The 23,055-nt window shown below is 41.1% G+C and overlaps 3 protein-coding genes across 4 annotated transcripts; 1 reads left to right on the top strand and 2 right to left on the bottom strand.

The window, feature by feature from the left end:
* Window positions 1-5,313: 5,313 nt before the first annotated feature.
* hbegfa (heparin-binding EGF-like growth factor a) lies at window positions 5,314-8,712 on the bottom strand. Of its 2 annotated transcripts, XM_079351998.1 has the most exons (6): window positions 8,437-8,712; window positions 7,477-7,722; window positions 7,176-7,374; window positions 6,920-7,075; window positions 6,700-6,786; window positions 5,314-6,592 (listed from the first exon to the last, which is right to left on the bottom strand). In XM_079351998.1, exons 1-5 carry the CDS (start codon window positions 8,477-8,479, stop codon window positions 6,714-6,716), a joined length of 717 nt encoding a protein of 238 aa, XP_079208124.1. In that variant the 5' UTR covers window positions 8,480-8,712; the 3' UTR covers window positions 5,314-6,592; window positions 6,700-6,713. The 2 variants fall into 2 exon arrangements, with proteins under 2 accessions (XP_079208124.1, XP_079208125.1); XM_079351999.1 differs by lacking the exon at window positions 6,700-6,786.
* A 1,884-nt stretch (window positions 8,713-10,596) lies between these two features.
* On the top strand, window positions 10,597-16,676 carry rufy1 (RUN and FYVE domain containing 1). Its single transcript, XM_079352965.1, has 17 exons — window positions 10,597-10,993; window positions 11,231-11,410; window positions 11,507-11,624; window positions 11,715-11,816; window positions 11,961-12,084; window positions 12,197-12,258; window positions 12,372-12,507; window positions 12,624-12,725; window positions 12,820-12,936; window positions 13,072-13,239; window positions 13,321-13,418; window positions 13,496-13,615; window positions 14,352-14,481; window positions 15,425-15,519; window positions 15,598-15,646; window positions 15,733-15,810; window positions 15,885-16,676. The coding sequence occupies exons 1-17, from the start codon at window positions 10,627-10,629 to the stop codon at window positions 16,026-16,028; spliced, it is 2,190 nt and encodes a 729-aa protein (XP_079209091.1). The 5' UTR covers window positions 10,597-10,626; the 3' UTR covers window positions 16,029-16,676.
* A 1-nt stretch (window position 16,677) lies between these two features.
* LOC306829793 (heterogeneous nuclear ribonucleoprotein H-like) lies at window positions 16,678-22,088 on the bottom strand. The gene is made up of 11 exons (XM_079352966.1): window positions 21,997-22,088; window positions 20,849-20,945; window positions 20,601-20,756; window positions 20,366-20,509; window positions 19,373-19,511; window positions 18,436-18,614; window positions 18,214-18,326; window positions 17,966-18,101; window positions 17,802-17,885; window positions 17,559-17,651; window positions 16,678-17,450 (listed from the first exon to the last, which is right to left on the bottom strand). Exons 2-11 carry the CDS (start codon window positions 20,928-20,930, stop codon window positions 17,350-17,352), a joined length of 1,227 nt encoding a protein of 408 aa, XP_079209092.1. The 5' UTR covers window positions 20,931-20,945; window positions 21,997-22,088; the 3' UTR covers window positions 16,678-17,349.
* Window positions 22,089-23,055: the final 967 nt, after the last annotated feature.

Genomic DNA, 23,055 nt, shown 5'->3' with positions numbered 1-23,055 from the left:
CCGTTCGCCTTAACTTTGTCATAAGCTGTGGTGTCAGACAGCTCAACTGGGCAGCACGCGTTCAGCTGATCCTCTAAAACCACCATTATGTGCCTGCACACACATACACACACTGGGCGGATATGGGAGGAGGGTTTTTTTTTATTTCGGAGAACTGTATGGGGCAGAGAAAACAGATGAGTCAAGCATGCAGTCATTCAGTCTTCCTGTCTGTTTGCCGGTATGCTGCTGTTTGTTTGACTTTTTTTTATGTGTGTGGCTTTTGTGTGTGCGGTAGTGATAATGGTGATGGGGGAACGGTCAATTACATCCAGTTTCTTCCTGTCCTATCCCCAGCCTCCTCCTTGATCCCCTCTTAAGCCAACCCCAGTCTTTCTCTCTCCCTGTCTCTAACTCTCTCTTCTCCTCTTACCCTGCAGGTAATGTGATGCTACCATCAGCCTCCTCGGAGCCTAAATAGACCCCAGTGAGAATTTAATAGTGTGACCATGGTACATAACAAGTGTGTGTCCAGCAGGGTGACATAAGCAGAGGGGAATCTGCTGGTTTCCCTGCCCAGCTCTTGCTGGCAGCAGGACACATCTGAGTGGAGCTGCATTTTTTAAACCACCAACACCAACAGCAGTGTAGAGCATGGGCAGACGTTATCATTTTGGGGCTCCTAAGCATGTGAACCTGGTTATTTGAAACCCAATCTGATGTCTTACTGAAAGATTGCAATGATAAGAAAAAGCACTGAATGTATGGCTATAATTCTCAGCCACAGCAATTAAGTTTATTTACATTCTGTCAAGCAAATACATTACTATTTTCATCACCAGCCAAGTCTGCCCATACCACGTGGGATTCAAATAGCATGCATATAAAAGATATGATGCGTTGGACAACATTACATCTGACTGACTGGTTTATTTTAGTTTTATTTTTGTATGTCATATTAAAAAACAATTGCGACATGTATTTTATGTATTAACCCCCATTTCTAATCTAAAAAAAACTCCCACATAGCCTTTATTACATAACATTAAATGTCGACTGATTTGCTGGATTAAAGCGCTATTACAATTTTGAATTCACTATTAATTATACCATATATCAGTTACTGTGCTGAGCTACGGGGTAAAACGATATTCGGTTAAAACCCATCGTCTTTATTCATGTTTGAAGCAAACTGTGTTCATCACCTCTTAATTTACAAAAATGATTCACCATATGAGATAGTTGAGTAGAACACAGGAGAACATATCTATCAAGTTCAATTATTTGAGAACAACTCTAAAAAAACATGTGTTTTAATGTACGGAGTAAAACACCAATATCATCATTACAGAGCCGAACATTACTGTGTAGACATTCGATCACTCAAATTGTGTCTACTGATGTTTTAGATTTTCAGTTTTTTGACTTTGATGTAGTGCTTAAAATAAAGCATGTTTGAGGTTAAGAGGAGTAGCTGTATGAAGTAGTGGAAGGAATAGGCATGACTCAAGAATGACTACTCTTTTTAGCAAACAAATGAGGGGTGTTGGTCAGAAAGTAAATATCCTCTAAATTCTTTTTTTTTTTTTTTAATTTTGAAATGTTTTAATGTCTTTGCCTTTTGCATGCTGTTTAGAGACCGATGTGGCTTCTTCTACACTAATAAGCAGTCTCAGAGCACGTGTCTGTTCTAAAAAGGAAGAAGGAAAAGGAGACAGGAAAAGGATGAGGAAACGGAGGAGGGGACAGGGATCTAAAGAGGACAGGAATAAAAAATAAAACCAGCAGTTCACAGGAACTGCAGGGTAAATCAGAGTAAAGGACAAGTGAAGGAAGAGTGAGCACTATGACAGATAGTAACAGTCATGCTGCTCTTCTAGCACCTTCAATCTTTTTTATCCACATGCAGGCGAAGACAAGTCGGCACCTTCCTAAGTAGAAGTTTTCACCTTGACCCATCCTCCATCCCTCTCACTTCATCCCCTGCTCCCCCTCTCGTGTTGCATGTTGACCTTATCTCTTTATTCCCCTGCTCCTCCTCTTTGGCTGTCCTCTGTGTGTAAGACTGTGTACAACAGTTATCCATTACAGTCTCTTTTGGTCATGCGACAATGACAGTGTTGCTGTAATCACCTCATTAATCAGGGGTGAGTGGCACACTGTCTGAGTTTGTGCTTAAGAAGCACTCGGGGACTTCATTTGAGCTAGCATCCTAAAAACACACATGCTAACACATTAGTTTAAACTGAAATAGAAAATTAAGTGTCTCAATTAATGTCTAAAGCAGATTATGACACATACAAACCCTCATTCATAAGGTATTAATTTGTTCCTGTTGATAATATCCGGTCGCAGAATGATTATATTTCCAACTGTTGGCGTGCGCACTTCCATTCAAGTGTGGAAATTACCCATTGTTGCTCCTCAGCGGGCCAGGAAGCACCTTTCACAACAAACTCAGCCTCCTCCAAACTGATTCAATCCAATGCAACCACTATAGCATTTGATTACTTAATTCTGTTTGTGCAATTTACCACCCACATCAGAGTCGTTTACTGTGCTAATGGATTTAGTTCTTTTCATAAAAGCGTCAGACAAAAGTAGATGGTCATGATGACTCAGCAACATTTTTAGTTAAGCAAAACCCCAAATAGCACAAACAGTAGCGTTAATGTTCGTGCACAGTCAATTTTCCAGAAATTTGCCACTTACAATTATGTTTGGCTAACTTGCAAGGAGAGGCCTCCTGAGCTGTGGAAATGCCCTGTTTGAGTCTCTCTAGGAACATTCAAGAACATTCAGAAGGTGAGAACAAATGACATGCAGAGATTTAGAGAAGCTGCAACTGTGACCCTACAAGGGAAATTCAGCAGTGTTGCAGCGCTGATGCCTGATGGTGTGCTACCATGGCGGACATTATTTCCTGGCTGTGGTCCATCAGACCTCTGAGAAACAGAACACAGTGAACTCTCTTCTCTTTAAGCATTCTGGCTCTTTGGTGGCCATCACCCCTTGAATAGCAACTATGTGAGCATGACTGCACAGCACTATTTCTGTGCACTCTGCTACTTGACATTGAGAGGCCGGGATTAGGTGGCTCCACTACTGTATATGACCAGCCCCTGCCATACACACAAACACACGTACGTGTGTGTAAATACCCATACTCACGTTCCTACTGTACTGTAAAGTCCTGTGACAAATACAGTATGAAAGATTAGCCTTGTTTATCTGGAACAAAGATATCATAGTCGTCAGCATATTGTTGTATTCTCCAGAAATCCTAGATTTCATGTTATAAATAAGCAGACTGTTTTCGGCAAAGTCTGTTAAAGTGCACTGATTGAGTGGGCTCCTGCTGAGGATAGAGACCACACGTTTAGGATAACAAAACATCTTGGGGTGTGGAGTTAGAATCATAAGAAAAGTACAGAATGTATAATTAGTTAATTAATTGGGATCAGAGAAAGTGAATCATTATCATTGTATCATTAGTGTGTCATTATGTTGTGTCTGGCTGTTTAAACCTTAGAATCTAAGGTTTAAACAGCTTGTGCAAAAAATATTTTGCTCTTATTTATTTTGATATTTATAAGATCTAAGGCTTACATCTTATAAATATCAAAATAAATAAGAGCAAAATATTTTCAGCAAAATCCTGAAATCAACAACTATAATGACTCGAAATATCGAGTTGTGGACTTTATATTGGACAGTGGCCAAACCCCCTAAAACATCCAGCACTGGCATAATATAAAGCCTTTGACTGAGCAGATACAAGTATGAGTATGGATTGCTGAGAAAGTTAAATGCTGAACTGAAATGTTTGTCAGTTGCTCAACAAATGAGTTTCTGAATCAGATGCCACACCCAAATGTTTCAGCTGAACATCTGTCTTCAAAAGTCTTTGCCCTGTGTAAAAACCCAACTGTATCTTGTTTATTAAGTATATATAGAAAGTATGGGAATCCAACCCACAAACATCCCATAGCAAACATGTAAACGCGAGTGTTTTGCTGTGGATTTTTGCTTGTTATGGTTTGGTTAACCCCTTTAACCAACAGACCCAGCTTGAAGGCATAACTGTACCACATTCCCACACAAACACACACACTCTATGTCGGTGTACAACATCCGTGTAGGAGGTAACTTCAAGGGGTGACTAACATTCGGCTGGGTCTCTGCTTGCCTTTGAGTCCAGCTGGTTCTTTGACTTTTCTTATCCTCATTAAACCTGTGTGCGGCATACATGACAGTATTGTTGCATCCTGCTAGTTTTTGTCGTATGTGGTCTCTCTGTAGTTTGCTGTATTATGAACTAGTTCAGGTCTCGGATGTTATACTTAGTGGCGTGTCTTTGAACGAGACATCTGCTGGTTGTGTGAGTAATAGTGTGTGGTGCTATGGCATGATGTACTCTGGCTGAACATCAGGTGTTCATTCAGTCTACACACCGCACATCTGTTGCACACACACACACACACACACACACACACACACACAGTGTTAAGTGAGTCCTGACGCACTCTTAGTGATTGATCTGTCAGTGAGCCTGATGATGCTGTCGTCAACACGTGACACTGATGATGTCATAGTTTCAAAGGTGGTTGAAAGAGACAGGCCTTTAAGACAAAAAAACCTCACTTTTAAACTTCTTATAAAAGGGGTTATATAATGGTATTGTGGTATTAAAACAAGTGGGCGATGTACCTTTGCGGTACTAAAAATATTTGCCTTTGGAGCACTGAACATAATGGCTCTGATGGCCAGGATACAGGTGCCTTGGTTAAAAGCTGTTGCACACACGTCAGACACAGGAATAATACAAATATTATCTTTACTATTATTACAGCTCCTGAATGGGCCAAAAGAACACACTGGTGTTATCATTATATAGACTGGCTGTTTGAAAAGACCACATTAATGTGAGGCTTGACTCAGGAAGTGCACCAAAGGGCGAAAATAAACTTGACCTTACTTAACTGATCTAAGACTCAATCAATGCTAAATGCTAAAAGCACACATTTCTTTGATTTGTAATACAGAAGCCCTACGAGGACATACATTTTAACTCCACTTCCCTTTGAAAACAAGTTTGTTTTAGTTGATCTCCACTTACATATGTCATTATTTCTGGATAACTACTTTGAGATCTTGATAAATTAATTTGTTATCACGGGAAACCCAGCGTTGTTATGCCTTAATAACTATGAATATTTCAAGAAAACAAACGGAAATGATTTATCATTGGAGAACACAGTCAAATAAACGTGATGGAGTCATGTCTGCCTTGGACTTCTATAAGAAAAAAAGTGAAAACTACAAGAACAAAAGTTCAGATAATCTTTTTTTTATTTTGGATCTGAAAAAGTTACATAAATAACTGTCACTTCAAAACTGCAGGACAGAATTTGAAAGGGTGGAACACTTGAATTCACATTTCGTTTGCTTGACAGCTGAACATGGAAGTGAGGGAGTTTCTCTTGTAATGATGATAAGACGACACATTCATACAGTTCAACGGATGTTCGACTCCCTTCTTACAGTCTCTTAACGTTACAGACGCCGAGTGTGCAGCTTTTGTTGCATCTTATTCAAACATAGCCAGTGCAATGTTACTTAATGATATTGATCTTTCACTATGACAGTAAGGCCAAACTCCAAGCCTTATGTGGCACAAAGATCCCCAAAAGCTGGTAAGGTTTGGGTGTGGACAGTGTCTCATTTTCACGGCTGATGTGCCTGAAGTCCCTAAACCAGTCAACTTTGAAGTTAGAGCTGCTCAGTGTCAATTGGTTGCTTGAAAGTTTAGAAGTGTGTAACTGTGTGAGCATGAGTAGGGTGTTTCTCTATGTGAAATCCCCCTAAATAACAAAAAAAAACATGTCTATTCAATGACCAATTTATTAATCACAGTGCTATTGATCATCCTCTGAGTGCCAAAATAAACAAAATCACATATTTATGCATCATTTCTTAGGGAGCGTCTGCAATTTTTGCTTTTTTTTTTATAAATAAATATCAAGTCTTCCAATAGGAAATATAAAAACAACTGTAACATATTTATTTCAAAAACTTGTTGTAGGTGGTTAAGTCTCTATAAATACAGTTAGCTTAAATAAATAAATTAAAATTATAAATATACTGTTTACTGTACACAAAGAAAATAAAAGCTGGACTTGTGCAGGAAAATACAAAACGTTGTCTGTGGAGAAAAAAAATCCAGGTTGAGCTTTGGTTGTCAAAAACCTTTTTTTTTTCAGTTTCAGTTCAGTCCAAAAGGACCTCTTTTCACACAGTCATGAAGCAGCACAGAGACACGTTCCCTCTTCTTCTTTTTCTCGTGCTTTTCACCTCTCATTCGCCACATCTCCGGCCCATCCTCAGAGCCGTTTGTATTCCAGTTATCGGGCGGGCAGTATTCTTTTCGGAGGCCTTCAGGAAAATGTTCAGTCGTCTTTTTTTTTTTCTTTTTTCAACTGAACATCTGGCAGAGGGTCAAGTGCACAGCAACCTCTGTTCCCTTCTTCATGTACAATCCTTTTACCCTCTCGGACCTTCCTTCAGGGTCACTTTTCATCTTTATTTTGAGGTAGAATCTCCACTTCTTTGCCTGAAAAGACAAAATAGGAAACAAATTAAATAACATTAAAGAAACGAAAAACTAAAAGTAAGGATATTTGTCTGTTTGTGTTTGTGGCCCTGTTTCTCATAACTCACCTCTCTTTGTCTCCTCAGTGGTTGGACGCTAACCCTAGTTTGACCTTCTCTTCACTCTCTACATCATACGCTCCCCGCTTGTGAAACCTGTAATATACACAAGAAAAGGAGCTTGTTTAGGCTACAGTCTGTGTCTGAATCTAAATCTCTAGCAAAGCCCTTTATATGTGTTTGATTGGTCATGTGTATTTGTGGTTGAAACTATGAGTGTTTAACTCACCTGAGCAATAATAAAAGGCCAATTATGGTGAGGCAAACAGACGACAGCACCACTGCCACCACGGCGAGAGCTGTGGTCCGATTGTAGCCCTCCTGAGGCTTCTCTAAGGGCAGCGTGAAGAACTGACACCTCTCACCGGAGTAACTCGGAAGGCAGCTGCACCAAAGGAAAGAGAAGAAGACATTGAAGTAAATTATTCAGTGGATACAAAGGGATGAAAAGACTCTGTAGGAAAAGATGCAGAGGTGATACTTACACACAGGAGGGGGCACGGATGTCCCTCAGGTATTGGCAGGTGCCGTGGATGCAGAAATCTTTGTACTTCTTCAGGCAAGGATTCCTCTTCTTTCCCTTGCCTTTCCCTCTCTTTCTTCCCTTTCCCCTTCTTCTCTTTTCTTCAGATCTCTCCGCCTCCAGGATGGCAGACGGGTCTTTGGGTTTGCTCGACATGGCAACTGAACCAAAAACAGAAAACAAAGAATAAAAGTTACATTTCATAGTTTTGGTTTCAGCAGGAAAAACAGTTTGCAGAAGATCCCCTTAATTAACTCTCTTACCTTGTGGCTGTTCCAAATCATAGTCTCCAGACATGCCATCTTCATACTCGTCTACATCGTAATATTCATCATATTCCTCGTCCATCTCTTCCTCACTCTTCTCCATTGTTGTTGCTGCTGCGCTTCTGCTCTCCTCCTCTGTCCTCCTGTCTTTGGTTGTGTCCAAAAAGTTGATAACAGTTATGTCCCGATGCCTGTCGCTTTCATACCTATCTACTGCAGCACCACTGGCCAGTCTGGACACCGCTGGAGGAGAAAAATGAATTCAATTGTTAAAATAGCATCAGAGTTTTGGTTTGATACAATCATATACCTTAAGAAGACCTTTAAAACACCTTCTCTAAGGGGCTTTATGCATGTTTGGTTAGTTTGCCAAAGTGGGCAGGACTTCTGGGGGCAAGTTGAAACATGTTGTGCCCAAGGAAGTTTCAAGCTGGAATTTTTGGCTTTAAGGGGAATCAGACTGATCCCTGTTAGGAAATGCACACGCTCAGATACAAAGCATAATCTCCTGAGGGTTGGTGGGCTGTCTGGTTGTGTGGAAAATGGCCAAAAATGATACAGGGATGAGACAAACTCATCTCTTCCTGGGACAGATTAGATTTCAAATGAAATACAGTTGGGTTGATGTTTACTACTCTCTCTGTTTCATACACGCTCACAAAATGCATGGACAGACAGTTAGCTAATGTCAGGCAAGAATATGAGTTAAAAATAAATGTATCCAGTTACATAAAGCATGCTCTAAAATAGAGAGATGACCCCATTAGCTCATGAATAGCCTGGCATCATGAAAACTTTACCTTAAAGGTTATGAAGTTTACAACACAAGTTATTAGCTCGGCCATGCGTGGCAGGTTTAGAACTTAAAGCCAAGAAAAGACGCACAGAAGGCAAACGTCTTGATACATGATAATAATATCTCAACTGAAGGAGAAACATCTAATACGTGAAACTTACCCAAGGCGTGAAACAGAAGGAGCACAACAGCCAAAATCCTCATGATGTCTGAAACTTCCAGTGATTTCTTTTATAAGAAAGGTTTCAAAAAAAATAAGACGACCAACAAGTTGTATTCCTTCCTGTCGTTCGGCGTCTAAATATTCCTTTGTTTCTTTTCTTTTTCAGTATATTTTTGTCTGGTTTAATCCTCCTTTTTTTTTACCTCTTCGACTTAGGCTACTTCAGAGGGGCTGGTGTGTCTAAGATGTTAAAGCCTGAGAGGAGCGCAGTGAGAGAGCGGTCCGGACAGAGGCTCCGCGGTATTTATGGCCCCTCCACCTCCTCCTTCTGCTGCAGCCTACTTCACCACGCCTACACAATAGCAGTGTGTTCTCTCTCTCTCTCTCTCTCTCTCTCTCTTTCTCTCTCTGTGTGTGTGTGTGTGTGTGTGTGTGTGTGTGTGTGTGAGTGATTGTGAGTGTGAGTGTGCGTGTGTGTGTGTGTGTGTGCGTGCGGTGCAGGTCAAGATACAGACGAATACAGCTCAAAGTGTGTGCTGATGTAAGGATGGACTATTAGTAGCTCCATTACAAGCATTAATTGGGCTATATTGGATTCATTTTTCTGATATCACTTTCGCCATGTTGGTCTGGAGGAACAGTATGCTTCACATGGGCAGTTCTACAAGGTCACAGTAGTAAGCATTACTAAGGTGTTATCAATTTAGTATTTATGTTGACCACTATTACATCTTCTGAGCTTCATCCAGGAAAGATAGGAGCGACTTACCTGTATGTGAGGGTGGACATGGTTGCTTGAGACAACCCGTGATATTTAATAAACAAATATTATCACTTGAGTTCAGGCAATGATATATTAAAGTGTTAATATTAATGTCCCAACTAATTATTAAAGCTTTGTCCCAATATTAGTGCGTTTTTCATCAGGTCCTTGTGCCTATCGGGTTTGAGTGACTATATTTGAACCATACAATTTCAGAAGATTTCAGATTTAAAAACAAAACAAAACAAAAAACAACAACAACAAAAAAAAAACGTTTACAAATATTTCATGCTTGGAAAAAGGTCTCCCTATCAAAGCTGTCTGAGCACCTATAGTCAATGTGCAGACAGCAACACGAGTAAAGGTTGTTCCATTTTAATATTACAACTGTTCAATATACATTTATTCCAGTTTAGTTTAGTGGCTTCCACTCACATATGAGAGTGCATATCTATCACTTTATTACATGTTGGATTAGAACTACTTGTTTTAGCTACGGTCAATGGCTGGTGAATTATTTTTCTTAAACGCTAAAAGCAAATTGACATAATACATTGTATGTCAGTGCCACCATGCGGAAGGAAAGGGAATGTCATAGGTTAGCCTTTTCTACTGACTACACATGCAGACGACAACAGGTGGACTCACACGGATTAAAGGCTTGATTTCAGTAACTGATCTTTTGTCTGTCATGCATAAAAGTAGAGCCTATCTGAATTCTGAACATTTGAAAGACACAAAAACCCTCATTTGTGCTCAATAAAAAGAACACTTGATTGCAAAATTGATTGCAAAATGTATGAGTATAGATGACAGTGAATCATACAGTTGTGCAAAGTTATATCAATATATTATATATTTATTAGCAAACCTACAATTCTTTATAAAGAGTAGACATTTGAAATCTAAGAGTTTTTGTCTATTGGATTAAAAGTTAGGGTGAAAGAGCTTTGCATTGTTTCTGTTTATAACTTTTTATGTTAAAGTTAGGTTAGGTTAGGTTAAAATATATATTTTTGAAAAAACACAACGGTCTTCTGACTTGTTTAGTTATAGGATGCAGGAAAGCAGCGTAAAAAAATCTATATGTGCAGAAATACATTTGTGAATCTTATTTATTACATTTCCATGTGGATTTCTTTTTTTAGATGTGTAGGAAGGACAGATATGTTTGTTTAATTCAAAAAATTATGTTTGATGAAAGTTAAAAACTTACTCATTTTAAAACTCAAACATACATTTACAACACTTTTGTGTACATTTTAACTTCTAATAAACATAATCAGTGTATATTCACTGCACAACACTCAACAGTCCAGAGGGGGGCAGTAATGAGCCTTTATGTTCATATCATATCCGCTTCAACCCCACGAGGAAAAATAAAGTTCTTACAGCGCGCGTGATTGCTCTGATGTTGTCACGTGAATGTTGGTGGGGAGGAGAGAGTGGGGAGGAGGGACAAACATGGCCGACGAGTCGGGGGAAGTAAACACAGCTGTTGAGGATGAAGAAGCAAAACAACAGCAAGATAAAAGCGAAGTTTCGGACGCGGTCGCCGACGGAGAGTCTACCTGCAGTAACGGGGAGGACACGACGGAGAGGTCGGCTCCGGCGGCAGACTACAGATGGTCGGGTCCCATCCTGTCGCTCGCTCGGAGGGCCACTGAGACGATCAGCAGCGGGGTTAGCTACGCTGCCGCCCAGAGAAATGCCTCACAGGGGTCCGCTGCAAGCTCTCCGACTGAGAGAGAGCCTGAAAACGATGTCAACAGCACTCCAGAGAGGCCTCCAGGTATTATGTGACAATAACTAACCCTGGATACTTTACCTTACGCTCTTCACTGCTGAGTTTTAAAATAGTAGAGCCATTGTGTATTACTTCCTCCTGAACTGATGTCAGCTGTCAGTAGACACGTGATTTTCATACTTTGATTCAATGGATTGATGATCGAGCGCAAGTTCACTGCAACAATATGCAGTGATCTGTGTTTATCTAACTGATACTTCCTTACAATGTTTTTACTCACAGGTCCTCCTCCTAAAGACCCCGTGGCAATAGAGAGGTCCAACCTGCTCAGCATGTTGAAGTTGAGCATCAAAGTATTAATTCAGTCGTCCTTGAATCTGGGAAGGACGCTGGACTCTGACTACCCTCCTCTGCAGCAGTTCTTTATTGTCCTAGAGCATTGTCTAAAACATGGTCTGAAAGGTAAAAAGTGTTTTATAAAATCAGAAATAAGTCTTGTTGAAATTGATGAAGCCACTTGCCATGCATGAATAACTTTTAACATTTCGTTTTATTCAGCCAAGAAATCCTTCATTGGCCAGAACAAGTCTATATGGGGACCTCTGGAGCTGGTCGAGAAGTTGTGTCCGGAGTCTGCTAACATTGCCACAAGTGCCAGAGACCTGCCGGGCATTAAGTACGCTACACTAAGCCCTTTTCCAAGTAAAGCTACAAAGAAAAGTAGGCTTAAAACGGATCATTTAATCTTTCTTTTATTTTCTTTCAGGACTGGTGTGGGGAGAGCCAGAGCTTGGCTGCACTTAGCACTAATGCAGAAGACAGTCGCAGATTATATGAAAGCTTTGCTGGACCGTAAAGATCTCCTGAGGTTAGTTAACCGTGATCATTTTATCACGCCACCACGTAGCAGTTTTTACAGATCAATTTACAGTTATTTACCAACACTTCCTATATACCTTTTTGCTCTCATCACCTCCCCTTCAAACCCCTTTTAACTGTCTGCCTCTTCTAGTGAGTTTTATGACTCTGGAGCATTGATGGTGGAGGAGGAAGGGGCGGTGATGGGGGGACTCCTGGTGGGTCTTAACGTAATTGATGCCAACCTCTGCATTAAAGGAGAGGATCTTGATTCTCAGGTAAGTGTTGGGGAAGTTGTTTTTTTTCGAGCCATCAAATCCCAAGTTACTCCTTTCCTTATGAGAGATGATAATCAGAACACACAGTAAACGTGTTCTCTTTCCAATTTAGGTGGGAGTCATTGACTTCTCTCTCTATCTAAAAGATCCAGCCAACAGTGAGACTCCAAAAGAGTGAGTGCCACCTGCAGACAGAATGAATGTCTTGCATGCTCTTGTTATTTGTTTGAACTATATGACTACCAAACTGACATCATGTGTACTCAAATCTGTATCCATATCTTTAGTGATGCAAAGATGACAGCCATATTGGATCAGAAGCACTACATAGAGGAGTTGAACCGTCACCTAAGCGGCACCGTCACTGACCTTCAGGCTAAGATGGACTCTCTGGAGAAGACCAACAGCAAACTTGTTGAGGAGGTGAGTCAAACAAGCTCTGATGGACTTTCGGAGTTGTTGTACATTTTGGGAATAATCCAAACAAATATCGACAGAGAAACGCATCAACAAAGAATCTGTGTTTTTCTTTTCCTCAGCTGACAGCTGCAACCGACCGGATCAACTCACTGCGGGAGGAACAGGAAGACCTAAGACAGAAGAATGAGACCATTCTGCAGTCCAGCCAGAAAAAGGAAGAGGTCAGAGGAAGTGTCTACAAATAACTACAACTACTTAACCTCCTGCTCATGTTGTAATCATCACAAAGACTGTACACTTTGTTTGTTTTCGCAGGCAGCCCTTCAGGACAGCCAGGTGGAGCTGGAGACATACAAACAGACTCGACAGGGCCTGGATGAGATGTATAATGTTGTCTGGAAGCAGTATAAAGAGGAAAAACGGATCCGCCAGGTTGGTGATCAGCCGGCTGTATCGAGAGTATAGAATAGAAGAGGGGTCTGAGCTGATCTGTGTTACTCCTTGAGACAACGAGGGAGAGCTTGAAGATCTCTTTGGGCACTTTTTTTTTTTTTTTTTGCACTGCAGGAGCTGGAGCGTGAGTTGGAGCTCCAGGTGGTTCTGAAGCAGGAGATGGAGATGGCCATGAAGCTGCTCGAGAAGGACTCCCATGAGAAACAGGACACGCTGGCAGCCCTGCGCCTCCAGCTTGACCAAGTCAAGACTCTTAACGTGCAAATGTTCCACAAAGCTCAGGTGGACACACGTTCATACTTGCCTCCTCTTAGATATCCTCTTTAAAGTTAAAAACACTAAAATGCAGTGTCTTTGGTTAAGGACTCCCAACGAGAGGCAGAGAAGAAGCAGGCGGAGGCCGTGCAGCTGGAGCAGAAGATGGATGAGATGGAGAAAGCCATGAAGGAGCTGGAGCAGAGGTGAGCGTTTACTACGATGTGCGTCATCATGACTTTCCCGTATATTTATTTTCTTCTCGGTCATTTGGATGTCCTAGACTGCAGAACTCAGAGCGACAGTGCAAACAAAGTGATCAGTCAGACAAAGACATGAAGGTGGAGCTGGAGGAGAAAGTTGAAGCTCTGCAGAAGCAGCTGACTGACCTGGATACACAGAGGTAAGGACACACGGACCCTCAACAGTCTACATTAAAGGGTTATAAAAGACTTTAATACACACAATTACATGTAATTATTGCATTATATTTGGATAAATGCCTTGATGCTCATCAGTAGATCGCTTTTCAAAAATGCTTAGCAAAGCTTTATTATATCTGGCTTTTATTGACATTTTGCTTCTGCCTTTTTCACTACTTAAAACAGGACTCTTGGTTTAGTTTGAATTGCCTATATTGTTTGAAATGATTGATAATGTATGATGACTGAATAAAGAATAGTCATATTTATATTTGGGGATTTTAGTTGAGGAAAATAATTGACGTTGGTTCTCCATTAGACATTAACAGCGTTTAACTTGTTGAATTGTAATAATTAATACAAAACACTTGATGTCCTGATGTTCTTAGAAAGGTCTGAAAAAAAGAAACGTCGGTAACTCTCTGCAGCGACGTACAGTTAAGAAAGGACTTTGACTTAATTGAAAACTTGCATCAATCCTTCACGTTTAAAACTCAAAAAGATTAGCTGGACTGTTTCTTAGTCTGATGTTTAGTTTGATGTTAGATCGGCATAATTCTCTTCAGAGTCTTAAAACTACTGAATGTCTAATCCCAGAGCCTATCTCTGTTCTTTAGTTAGCCGTTTTAATCCAATAACCTTTTCAACATGTGGTTATGCTCACATACTGGCCAATGTCCCGTGCAACAATCAGTGTCTCATGTTTTTATTTTTTAGGCAGGGTCTGGAGAATGAGCTGCGCTCAGAGAGGGAGCAGAGACAAAGCCTGCAGAAAGCTCTGCAGCGAGAGCAGGACAACAGCATGGAGCTGCGTACACAGCTGCAACAAGTCCAGGGCCTTCACACGGTCAGCGCTTCACTCACTCACTCACTCACTCACTCACTCACTCACTCACTCACTCACACACACACACACACACACACACACACACACACACACACACACACACACACACACACACACACACACACACACACACACACACACACACACACACACACACACACACACACACACACACACGTCAGTCACCTCCATGTTTGAAATGTCAAATCTGTAGGGTAATTTCAGGGTCCATAATCAGTTTCTCAGTGACGTCTCCAGAACTTTTCTAGTCTTACACTTTATTTTACAAGTGTAATGAAACCCATGGATAATTTTCAGATGTTTTTTATCATCACTGTCCAGTTCAGTGTTTAACCCTTTTCTTGGCTCCTGTTTTATCATTATCAAGTGTAAAGCATTTCTTAAGCACTTTAGTGCAGCATGTTTTGCGTCTTATTGAGATCGACACGTGTAGGTAGAAAATCCTCAGCAATCCTGTACATTAAATGTTTCTAAATAAAAGGGCCACTTCTTTGGTATTAATATTTAAAGGAATAATCAGTGGGCATGTGGTACACTGCTGTTAAATAGCTAAAATTGGGAAATGAACTTGTATGATAAAAATGGACGGCATTTGATGAAAAATGTTACCCACTGAAGTTTGACTCCATGTTAAAAACAGGCAGGCGGCCTTTAGAGGACTTTGTTACACGTATTTAGTTTAATAACAATAAGTAATTCTAATTGTACATAACAAAACTAGTCATTGCACTTTCCTGTATTAGACTCCAGCTTGTTGGTTTACAGGGAAGGACTTGAGCTACTCGGAGTGCAGGCTCCAAACACTTCGGTTTGGCACTTGCATGCAGACCCTTGAGGCTTGTGTGACATCAGTGTTTCTCTGAACCACTGCTGTGCTATGATGTGACATGCTTGTGTTTTGTCCCGTGAACTGATGGTGCAGGAGCTGCAGGATTTGAAGCAGGAGAAGCAGCAGCTGCAGCAGATATGTGAGCAGCAGGAGCAGGCTCTGCAGGAAATGGGGCTTCACCTCAGCCAGTCAGTATTAAAACATTAATCATCCTTTGGTCCGTTTAATAGTGGCTGTCCTGATCTTTATGTTCATCTTTGTCAAAGGTCTAAACTTAAGATGGAGGACTTTAAAGAGGTTAACAAAGCTCTGAAGGTAAATTTAAAGACGTGTAACTGTCCAATTAATCCTTCTCTATTGGGGAAAAAAAAGACATCTGCTATAATGATTTCTCCGATCAGGGACACGCCTGGCTGAAAGATGATGAGGCCACTCAATGCAAGCAATGCCAGAAGGAATTTTCCATTGCCCGCAGAAAGGTAGGCTCCTTTTTAACTGCTCTCCTATACTCGCCCACAGACACGGGGGTTAACGGTGCACGTTTGTCTTGCAGCATCACTGCAGAAACTGTGGAGACATCTACTGCAACCACTGCTCCAGCAATGAGATGGCCTTACCCTCCTACCCTCGGCCGGTGCGGGTGTGCGACATGTGCCACGTCCTCCTGATGCAGAGAACCTCCTCCACAAGTTCCTGACAAAACACCTACAAGAGCATTTTTTTTAACACGGCACATAACCATCCACCATGATTTCTAACTCCCACGTTACAAATAGGAGTGACATCAAATCTTTTCTGAAGACATGCGATGCGTTTCATTTTGTGTCCCCTGAAATTCAGGAACACGTTATTTAACAGGGGCCACCTTTAACGCCGACGGGATGAGCTAATCTATTTTATGCAGACTGCAAAAAGAAACCAGTCAACTGTAGGATATCTATACACTCATTGTTGCTTTGAGCTGGAATTACATCAGTTTGACACTTAGTTTTATCTAATTCAAACGTGTAGCTTATGACAAGGTCACGCCAAGGTCAATGTTGGTGTTCAGCTTATGTTGTGATCATTTGTGTAGCTGGTTAGACGTAACATGTACTTCACTTGACTGATCGTGTCATGCATCTGCTCATTTTTAGCAGCTGCAGCCTCACTGCTGGATACATGCAAACCTATGTAAATGACTGTAGAATGTTAACAAATCAAAATATTTTAGAATGTATTATAACACTGTTTTGTGGGTTGTGTTACTTGCAACAAAACAAATTTCTGACTTTTGAAATGGTGACCAAAAGTTTTATATCTAGGTATTTGATAAATGAATAAAAGCGCCTGTTTCTCAGACTCTCTCAATGTTTTCAATTCGATAATCCAGACTAGTTTATTCACTTTGTGCACAGGAAATACAAATAGCATCGAAGCAGTAGAAACCTTAAATGTGAAGAGAATTGAAATTACACTTCTCCAGAGAAACCGGCAAACAGTCAGTGTACAAAAACAGAACAAAACATGCTTGGATCTAATGTAGACTCAATTCAGATTTTTACCAAAGAAAAAAAAAAAAAAAAAGTTCTACACTAAGGAAAAGATGAAACACGGACTGAACATAAGATGGACATTTTCTGGTTCTTTTCTTTATGCACTCAGGTATTAAAACAAATGGTAAAGACACAAGCACAGGATTAGTAACTTTGAGGAACAGCCAAGTGCTTGGAGAACCATAAACCAAAAAACACTCTTCTTTGTACTGAACATTTGAAGCACGGTTTCTGTGGTGTGTCAGATCCATGAGGAATGGTCGAGATAAACAGCACTCCTCTCCGACACCATATGATTTCACTTCTCTCTGGAGATCTTCCACTTAAAAAAAATAATACAAACCCTTCCCCGAATTATTTTCAAAACAACCTCACCTGACCCTACGCTACGTTTACGAGGCGAGACTATGTTCCAGTCCTTCCAGCCAAATGCTGAGTTTTAAAAAAACAAAACATGAAATTAAGGGTGAAAATTATACAAATTTACATTCCCCATCCCCCGCCCAGTCCGTTCATAGAGCCTCTGCTTCCTCCTCCACCGCCGCCGCCGCCGTAGTAACTGCTTCCCATGCTGCCCTGGTTACCTAACAAGAGAGAGAGAATAAACACCATAGGACCGAGGAGTTCATGGAAGAGCCGCACACACAAACACACTGCGCTTAAAAGATGATTATAACACAGGTGACACTCACTGTAGTCACTGTAGCCCCCCATGTTGCCCTGGCTGCTGTATCCACCCGAGTACCCCGAGTTCAGCTGACCACCGCTATAGGACGATTGATTACCTGTGCAGAGAAAACAGCCGGTTTAAGAGGAGCGTGTTGTGCACAGTGTGTGAAACCCTGACCTTCTCCAAAAGAAAAATAAACATGAGTCTATGTGGATTCATTTTTATCTGAATATCAGAGAACAGTACTCTCACGAGCGATACTCACCCATGCCACCCATCATTTGGCTGCCGTAGGCGCCGTTACTCCCACCTGCTGTAGAATTCAAGAACAGCTCCACATAGCGGTGCTCTGAGAGGCAGAGATAGAAAAACCCATCAGTATAAATATCGAAATGTGTAAAGGAGGTAAAATCCTTACGAATAACTCACGCATGTTGGCTTTGTCTTTTGACATGGCTGCCACTGCATCCTCGTGTGTGGCAAACTCGACATCTGCCTCGCCGGTTACTCTGCCGTCAGGTCCGATCTCAATGTGAACCCGAACTGGATTCAACGGCGAGAAGAACTAAGAGAAACAAACAGGTGCAAGTTTAAGAACAACCTTAACATCTACTTAGTCAGAGAAAGCGTTACATTTCCAGTCATGACGGTTTTGCAAATATTCCCCCCCGACATACATTGTAGATGTCCGTTTCTGTAGCTCTGTACGGCAGGCCCCTCATGTGGACACAGTGGCCTGTTGTGCTCTGGAAGGACGAGCCGCTATCGCCATACCGCCCATCTGATACACCTACGGACATAGCATCAAAGTTAACGCCAGTTTTCACTATGACTGAGTCATAATTGGAATATGTGCTCATGTCAACATAAATAGATGCATAGGATCCATGGACACCCACCTCCTCCGTAGCCTCCTCTGCGCATTCTGTCATAGGATCCCCCTCGGCCCATCATGTTGTAGCCGCGACCGCCAGAGGGCCTGTCGTAAGGGCCAGGTCTCTGCATGCCCATCGGCTTCCTCTGGGGCTCATAATGGGTCCGCACCTCAGCGCGGCTACTCTTGAAGATCTCAATGTACCTGAGAGCATAGAGTTAGCACAGTGAGGGGGTGGGAAGTGGACCGGGCAAGGCTGCACTTGCTCTAAACTGATTAAACTGGGCTTAGCAGATCCTGTCATGGTGTAGTCCATAGGTAGTGATATTTTAGTACTTACTGCTCGTCGTAAAGGTAGATTCAAGATTATTTTTCGAGATTATTTTTTTTAAGAAGCTGCAAAAATGAAGCCGTCCAAATTGAGATGGGCGAATTTTACTTTAACACTTTTCTTGTGATTACCTGAAGTGAGTTCTGATATCTGATCAATAGAGCGTCCTGCGTCCTTGCCATGACAGCCATTGTCCTGGTTTTAGACGGACAGAGAGGGACCCAGCGCGTCTGCAACCCACTCTAAGCGTTACCTGTGACAGTGGGCTCCAGATCCATGTGTTCAGTGGCCCTCTGATTTTACCACCAGGGAAACGTCTTACCATTTATTAACCTGGACTGATGTTTAGTGCTCAGACACCATTTGTTCTTAGAGTTAAACATGGCATCTACTTCTGGGTTTTTTCCCTGATATTTGAGAATGGTGCCCAAGCACTAATGTTCCCATTTGATATATGTGATTTTACTGTTTTATCTTACATGACATTTTCCTTATGTGTGTAGTGAGTAATACAAATGTGCTTAAATTAATCCAAGATCAAATGTAGTGTCCATTTACATTTGGACCACATGTTGAGGGTGCACACCATAAGAAAAGCAACTTATCCAGCCAACCAACCAACCATCCCCACCTGTGCCCTATTCTTTCCTTGTGTTTCTTTAGAGCCTTTTCAGCTATATCCTGTGAAGCAAACTGCACGAAGGCCTCCCCCGTACTCCTCCCCTGGATGTCCACCGGCAATGTTATCCCATTTGGCACGATTTCCAACCCTTCAACCCAAGGACAGATAACCCCAGCAGGGGACATATTAAATCACATGCCCAATCACAGAGAGAACTTTCTCTAAAGAGAGAGATAGAAAACTTATGGAAAACTCTATACATCATCACACATACCAGTTCAATTCTTAACCAGTGACTGGCCATAAATACGGCTTAAATTTACAGTATTTCGGGGTGCAAGAGAAATGAGGATAGAAGAAGAATATGGAAAAAGGGAACTGTGTGGGACATCAGGCTAGTATCGGTGTGTTGATGAAGAGAGAACAAGATCCTGGTGGGTGACATGAGTTATGTTACTGTTCGCCCATTCATCACTAATGCAACACTTTGTGTCTAAGTGTAAATAGGAAAAATGTTTTCTAGAAGACAAGTGCGTAAGGAGATAAAGACAAGATGATACTGGTAATACTGGTCCAATCAGGGATGAGTGAGACCAATTCCATCATTAGTAAAGCCGTTTTAAGGAAAAAAGGGAGGAAATGGGCTCAAGATGAAAACACTGCAAAGATGGTAGAAAATTGTTTTGTTACAGATTCCTGCTCTGTGATTAAACGTTAACTAAGAAATAAATAAAACTGCGATCTCTTTTCTGGTGCAATTTTCTCACTTGTGCAAAAACAGTTAAAGTTAATACTCAGTCATGTATTCATACACAGCAGGTAATGGTCACTTTTCACTGCATATTGGCCTCTTTGGGAAAAAAACAAAACATCAGATTGAAGAGTTATAAATAAATCTACAAAAGAAAGAAAACCAGAAAAGGAAGATGGGGAAATGGATATAAATCAACATTTCATTTAGGAAGTTTTACACATTTATCAGAGAGCTTGGCTTGTTCTTACCTGAGAAAAACTGTACTATCTCCTCTTTGCTGCAACCAAAAGGAAGCCCTCGAAGCCGGACCAGCCCATCTCCTGCCGTTTCTGGACAATTTGGACCGGTGTGCTTCATAACCCAGTCCATCTCGACATTGTTGGATTTAAAAACTAAAAATCACAGGAAATTAAACTGTTAGCTGTCACAGAATCAAGTGGAGGCAGACGAAATGAGTGAATAGTACACAGCAGGTGTACACACCCTCTACATATCTGTGGCCCATAGTTTCTCTGTCCTTCTTCACTGCGATCTTTAAGTCTTCCTCCGTCTCCATCTCGACGAACGCCTCTCCACTTGGACGGCCCTCTCTTGTGTAAGTGAAGTGGATGCCACCTCCGTTATTGATGATTTTGCAATCTACGTTTGAAATTAAAGTTTGTTAGGCTTAACTGCATGATTATGCATTTGCCTAAATATTTAATAACCTGAAAAAAGATACTGATGCATACCTGAAAAAAATCTCTGTACTTCATCGACTGAGCAGGACCAAGGCAGACCCCTGATGCGTACTACATATCCCTCATCAGCCATGACTTTTCTTGATCCCTGCAGAGAATCAAACAACAACAACAATGCAGTTACTGAGTATGTTTTGCATTCAAACCACTACAACAGGCAGGGATTGGCAGTAATAACACAATCTTTGGACAGATCAAATACAAGTCTGGTAAGAACATTATAAGCATTGCATATCAAACATCCACAAAGCTGAAATGTGTTGTGGTACAACTGGCTCAGACTTAATCCACATCGTTTTAAAAAGCCCCCATGTGGTTTTAAATGAAGCAGTAACCTTACATGTGAATTACTTCGTAGCACCATCTAGAGGTGGTCAAAATGCAATGAATTACCGTGAAACAACCTCGATGGTAATGCATTTTCTAGTTATAAATACTGATGAAGGTTTTTTTTTGCCTATAGGATAATCTGATGTAGTAGACAGAGGTGACTTTCTCCTCACAGGACAATAAAAGAAGCGCGAGCTCCGTCTCGTTTGCTGTTAGCTAACGTTAGCTGTGCAATAAATTGAAGCTAGTTCTATGACACGGATTGAGAGTATTATGATACAATAGAGTTAGGCTAGAGATTTACGGCTTCCTGTGTACCAAGTATCAATTAAAAGATGAGTAAATCTTTTACTTTCGACGAGGCTCGTGGCCTTGTCGAAGCAGAATACCGCACCCAGACCGCAGAAGAACAAAGCGGGCCTCTCACCCGGCGCCATGTTAGCACTTAGCTACCACTCGAAATCTAACGGTGTCTTAAACCTGAATGGTGTATTTACATTAGTATCTGTAAAGCGCCGATACATTTACTAAATTAGCGTTTCGGAGCTGCGTTTCTCCATTTACCTGATTCAATCAAAGATGCAACACGCTCGAGTATGTATGGACAACCTGCGTGCGTGATGAAGCTGAAATCTTGCACTAGATTGCCAGAGCTGTCTACGACGTCCCCCCCTTAAGAAAACACAAGAGCACACAATTAACAACGCGCCTCTGTTCTTCATATTGCTTAACATTCAAGCCATTCAATTCAAACAACTTTTCTTCATGTATAGCTTTTAAACAAATTAGCATGTAGCTCAGATTCTTACCGAAAATCCAAGACGGCGAGTACGGCAAATATTCTGTCGTATGTAGTTATCTAGAGAAAGTGTAGAGTTTGAACCAACCTGGCAACCCTGGTTGAATAACCAATCGCCTTCAACTTGTCTGCGTCCACGCCCTAAAATGATGACGTAGCTGCTGAAGGCCCAGGCTGGCCCGGGCGGCATCTTCTGGCCTACATTTCCATGTAACCCTGTTTACAGTGGTCATAACATAACTGTATTGTTTTTCTGCTTTTGTCAGTGTGTAATAAATGTATCACAAGCCGAGTTATGAAAACGGAGTTTTTCTATGCCAATCCAAATATTAGGGGAACAAAACAACAATTTTAACAGTTGTGTATGCTCATCATAAGTCAACAGAAGTATAACTTTAGGTTGAGTGTATAACCATAAACCAATAAGCATTGTCCTCTATGGGTTTTCTCAAAACCAGCAGCTGGTTTTGGTGACATGGGGAAAATAATATTTTCATATTTTGACGGAATTGATCAAGGATGGCTCACATACTTAACAACTAGCTTATTCTGACCAGGGGCCCAAAAGCAATAAAAGAAAGCCACTTAAAGCTTACAGTAGGTCACCTCTTGTCGATGCTGAACTCATAGGGATTTGGTGAAAATAAATGTTCCTTCTGTAAAAAAAACTTCAGAAGAGTCTTCTGCACATTCTCTTGTGCTTGGGGGAATTTTCTCTACCCAACGGTAGAGCACTATGGTTAGCTGTAAGAGTGGCATCTGACAGATATAGAAAGATAAAAAAGTACATAAAGATTGTACTTATTTTTCATTATGTGCACTTCTTTTTTTACGGTACATACTGTAAATCATAGTAAACATTGCAATTTTCCTGTGCAACATTTGCTAAAGGTTTAAGAATGAACAAAAACGTATTTCAAATTTGACAATGCCAGGGCCATTCACAACAATAAAATAATGTTATGTCATTATAAGGTAATATTAAATTTCACTTCTCACAATAATTGAACTTTCGATTCTGAGATACTTAATAACCTGAACTGTCCTACCGAGAAGTTCTCAATGTGTA

The sequence above is a fragment of the Symphodus melops genome, assembly GCF_947650265.1.
Source record: "Symphodus melops genome assembly, chromosome: 9".
Classification (NCBI taxonomy): Eukaryota; Metazoa; Chordata; class Actinopteri; order Labriformes; family Labridae; genus Symphodus; species Symphodus melops.
The sequence above is the reverse complement of the archived record's forward strand: the minus strand, read 5'-3'. Positions and strand labels throughout refer to the sequence as shown.

Bases quoted from the DNA above. Each gene is read 5' to 3' on its own strand.
- hbegfa (XM_079351998.1), bottom strand. From the start codon at position 8,479: ATGAGGATTTTGGCTGTTGTGCTCCTTCTGTTTCACGCCTTGG. The intron at 7,723-8,436 runs GTAAGTTTCACG...TTTCTCCTCCAG, and splicing joins CCTTCTGTTTCACGCCTTGG to CGGTGTCCAGACTGGCCAGT. The intron at 7,375-7,476 runs GTAAGAGAGTTA...TTTTTGGTTCAG, and splicing joins TGATTTGGAACAGCCACAAG to TTGCCATGTCGAGCAAACCC.
- rufy1 (XM_079352965.1), top strand. From the start codon at position 10,627: ATGTTGGTGGGGAGGAGAGAGTGGGGAGGAGGGACAAACATGGCCGAC. The intron at 12,726-12,819 runs GTCAGAGGAAGT...TTGTTTTCGCAG, and splicing joins CCAGCCAGAAAAAGGAAGAG to GCAGCCCTTCAGGACAGCCA. The intron at 15,647-15,732 runs GTAAATTTAAAG...TTCTCCGATCAG, and splicing joins AGGTTAACAAAGCTCTGAAG to GGACACGCCTGGCTGAAAGA.
- LOC306829793 (XM_079352966.1), bottom strand. From the start codon at position 20,930: ATGGCTGATGAGGGATATGTAGTACGCATCAGGGGTCTGCCTTGGTCC. The intron at 20,757-20,848 runs GTATGCATCAGT...TTTCAAACGTAG, and splicing joins AGTACAGAGATTTTTTTCAG to ATTGCAAAATCATCAATAAC. The intron at 19,512-20,365 runs GTAAGAACAAGC...CTTGGGTTGAAG, and splicing joins GATAGTACAGTTTTTCTCAG to GGTTGGAAATCGTGCCAAAT.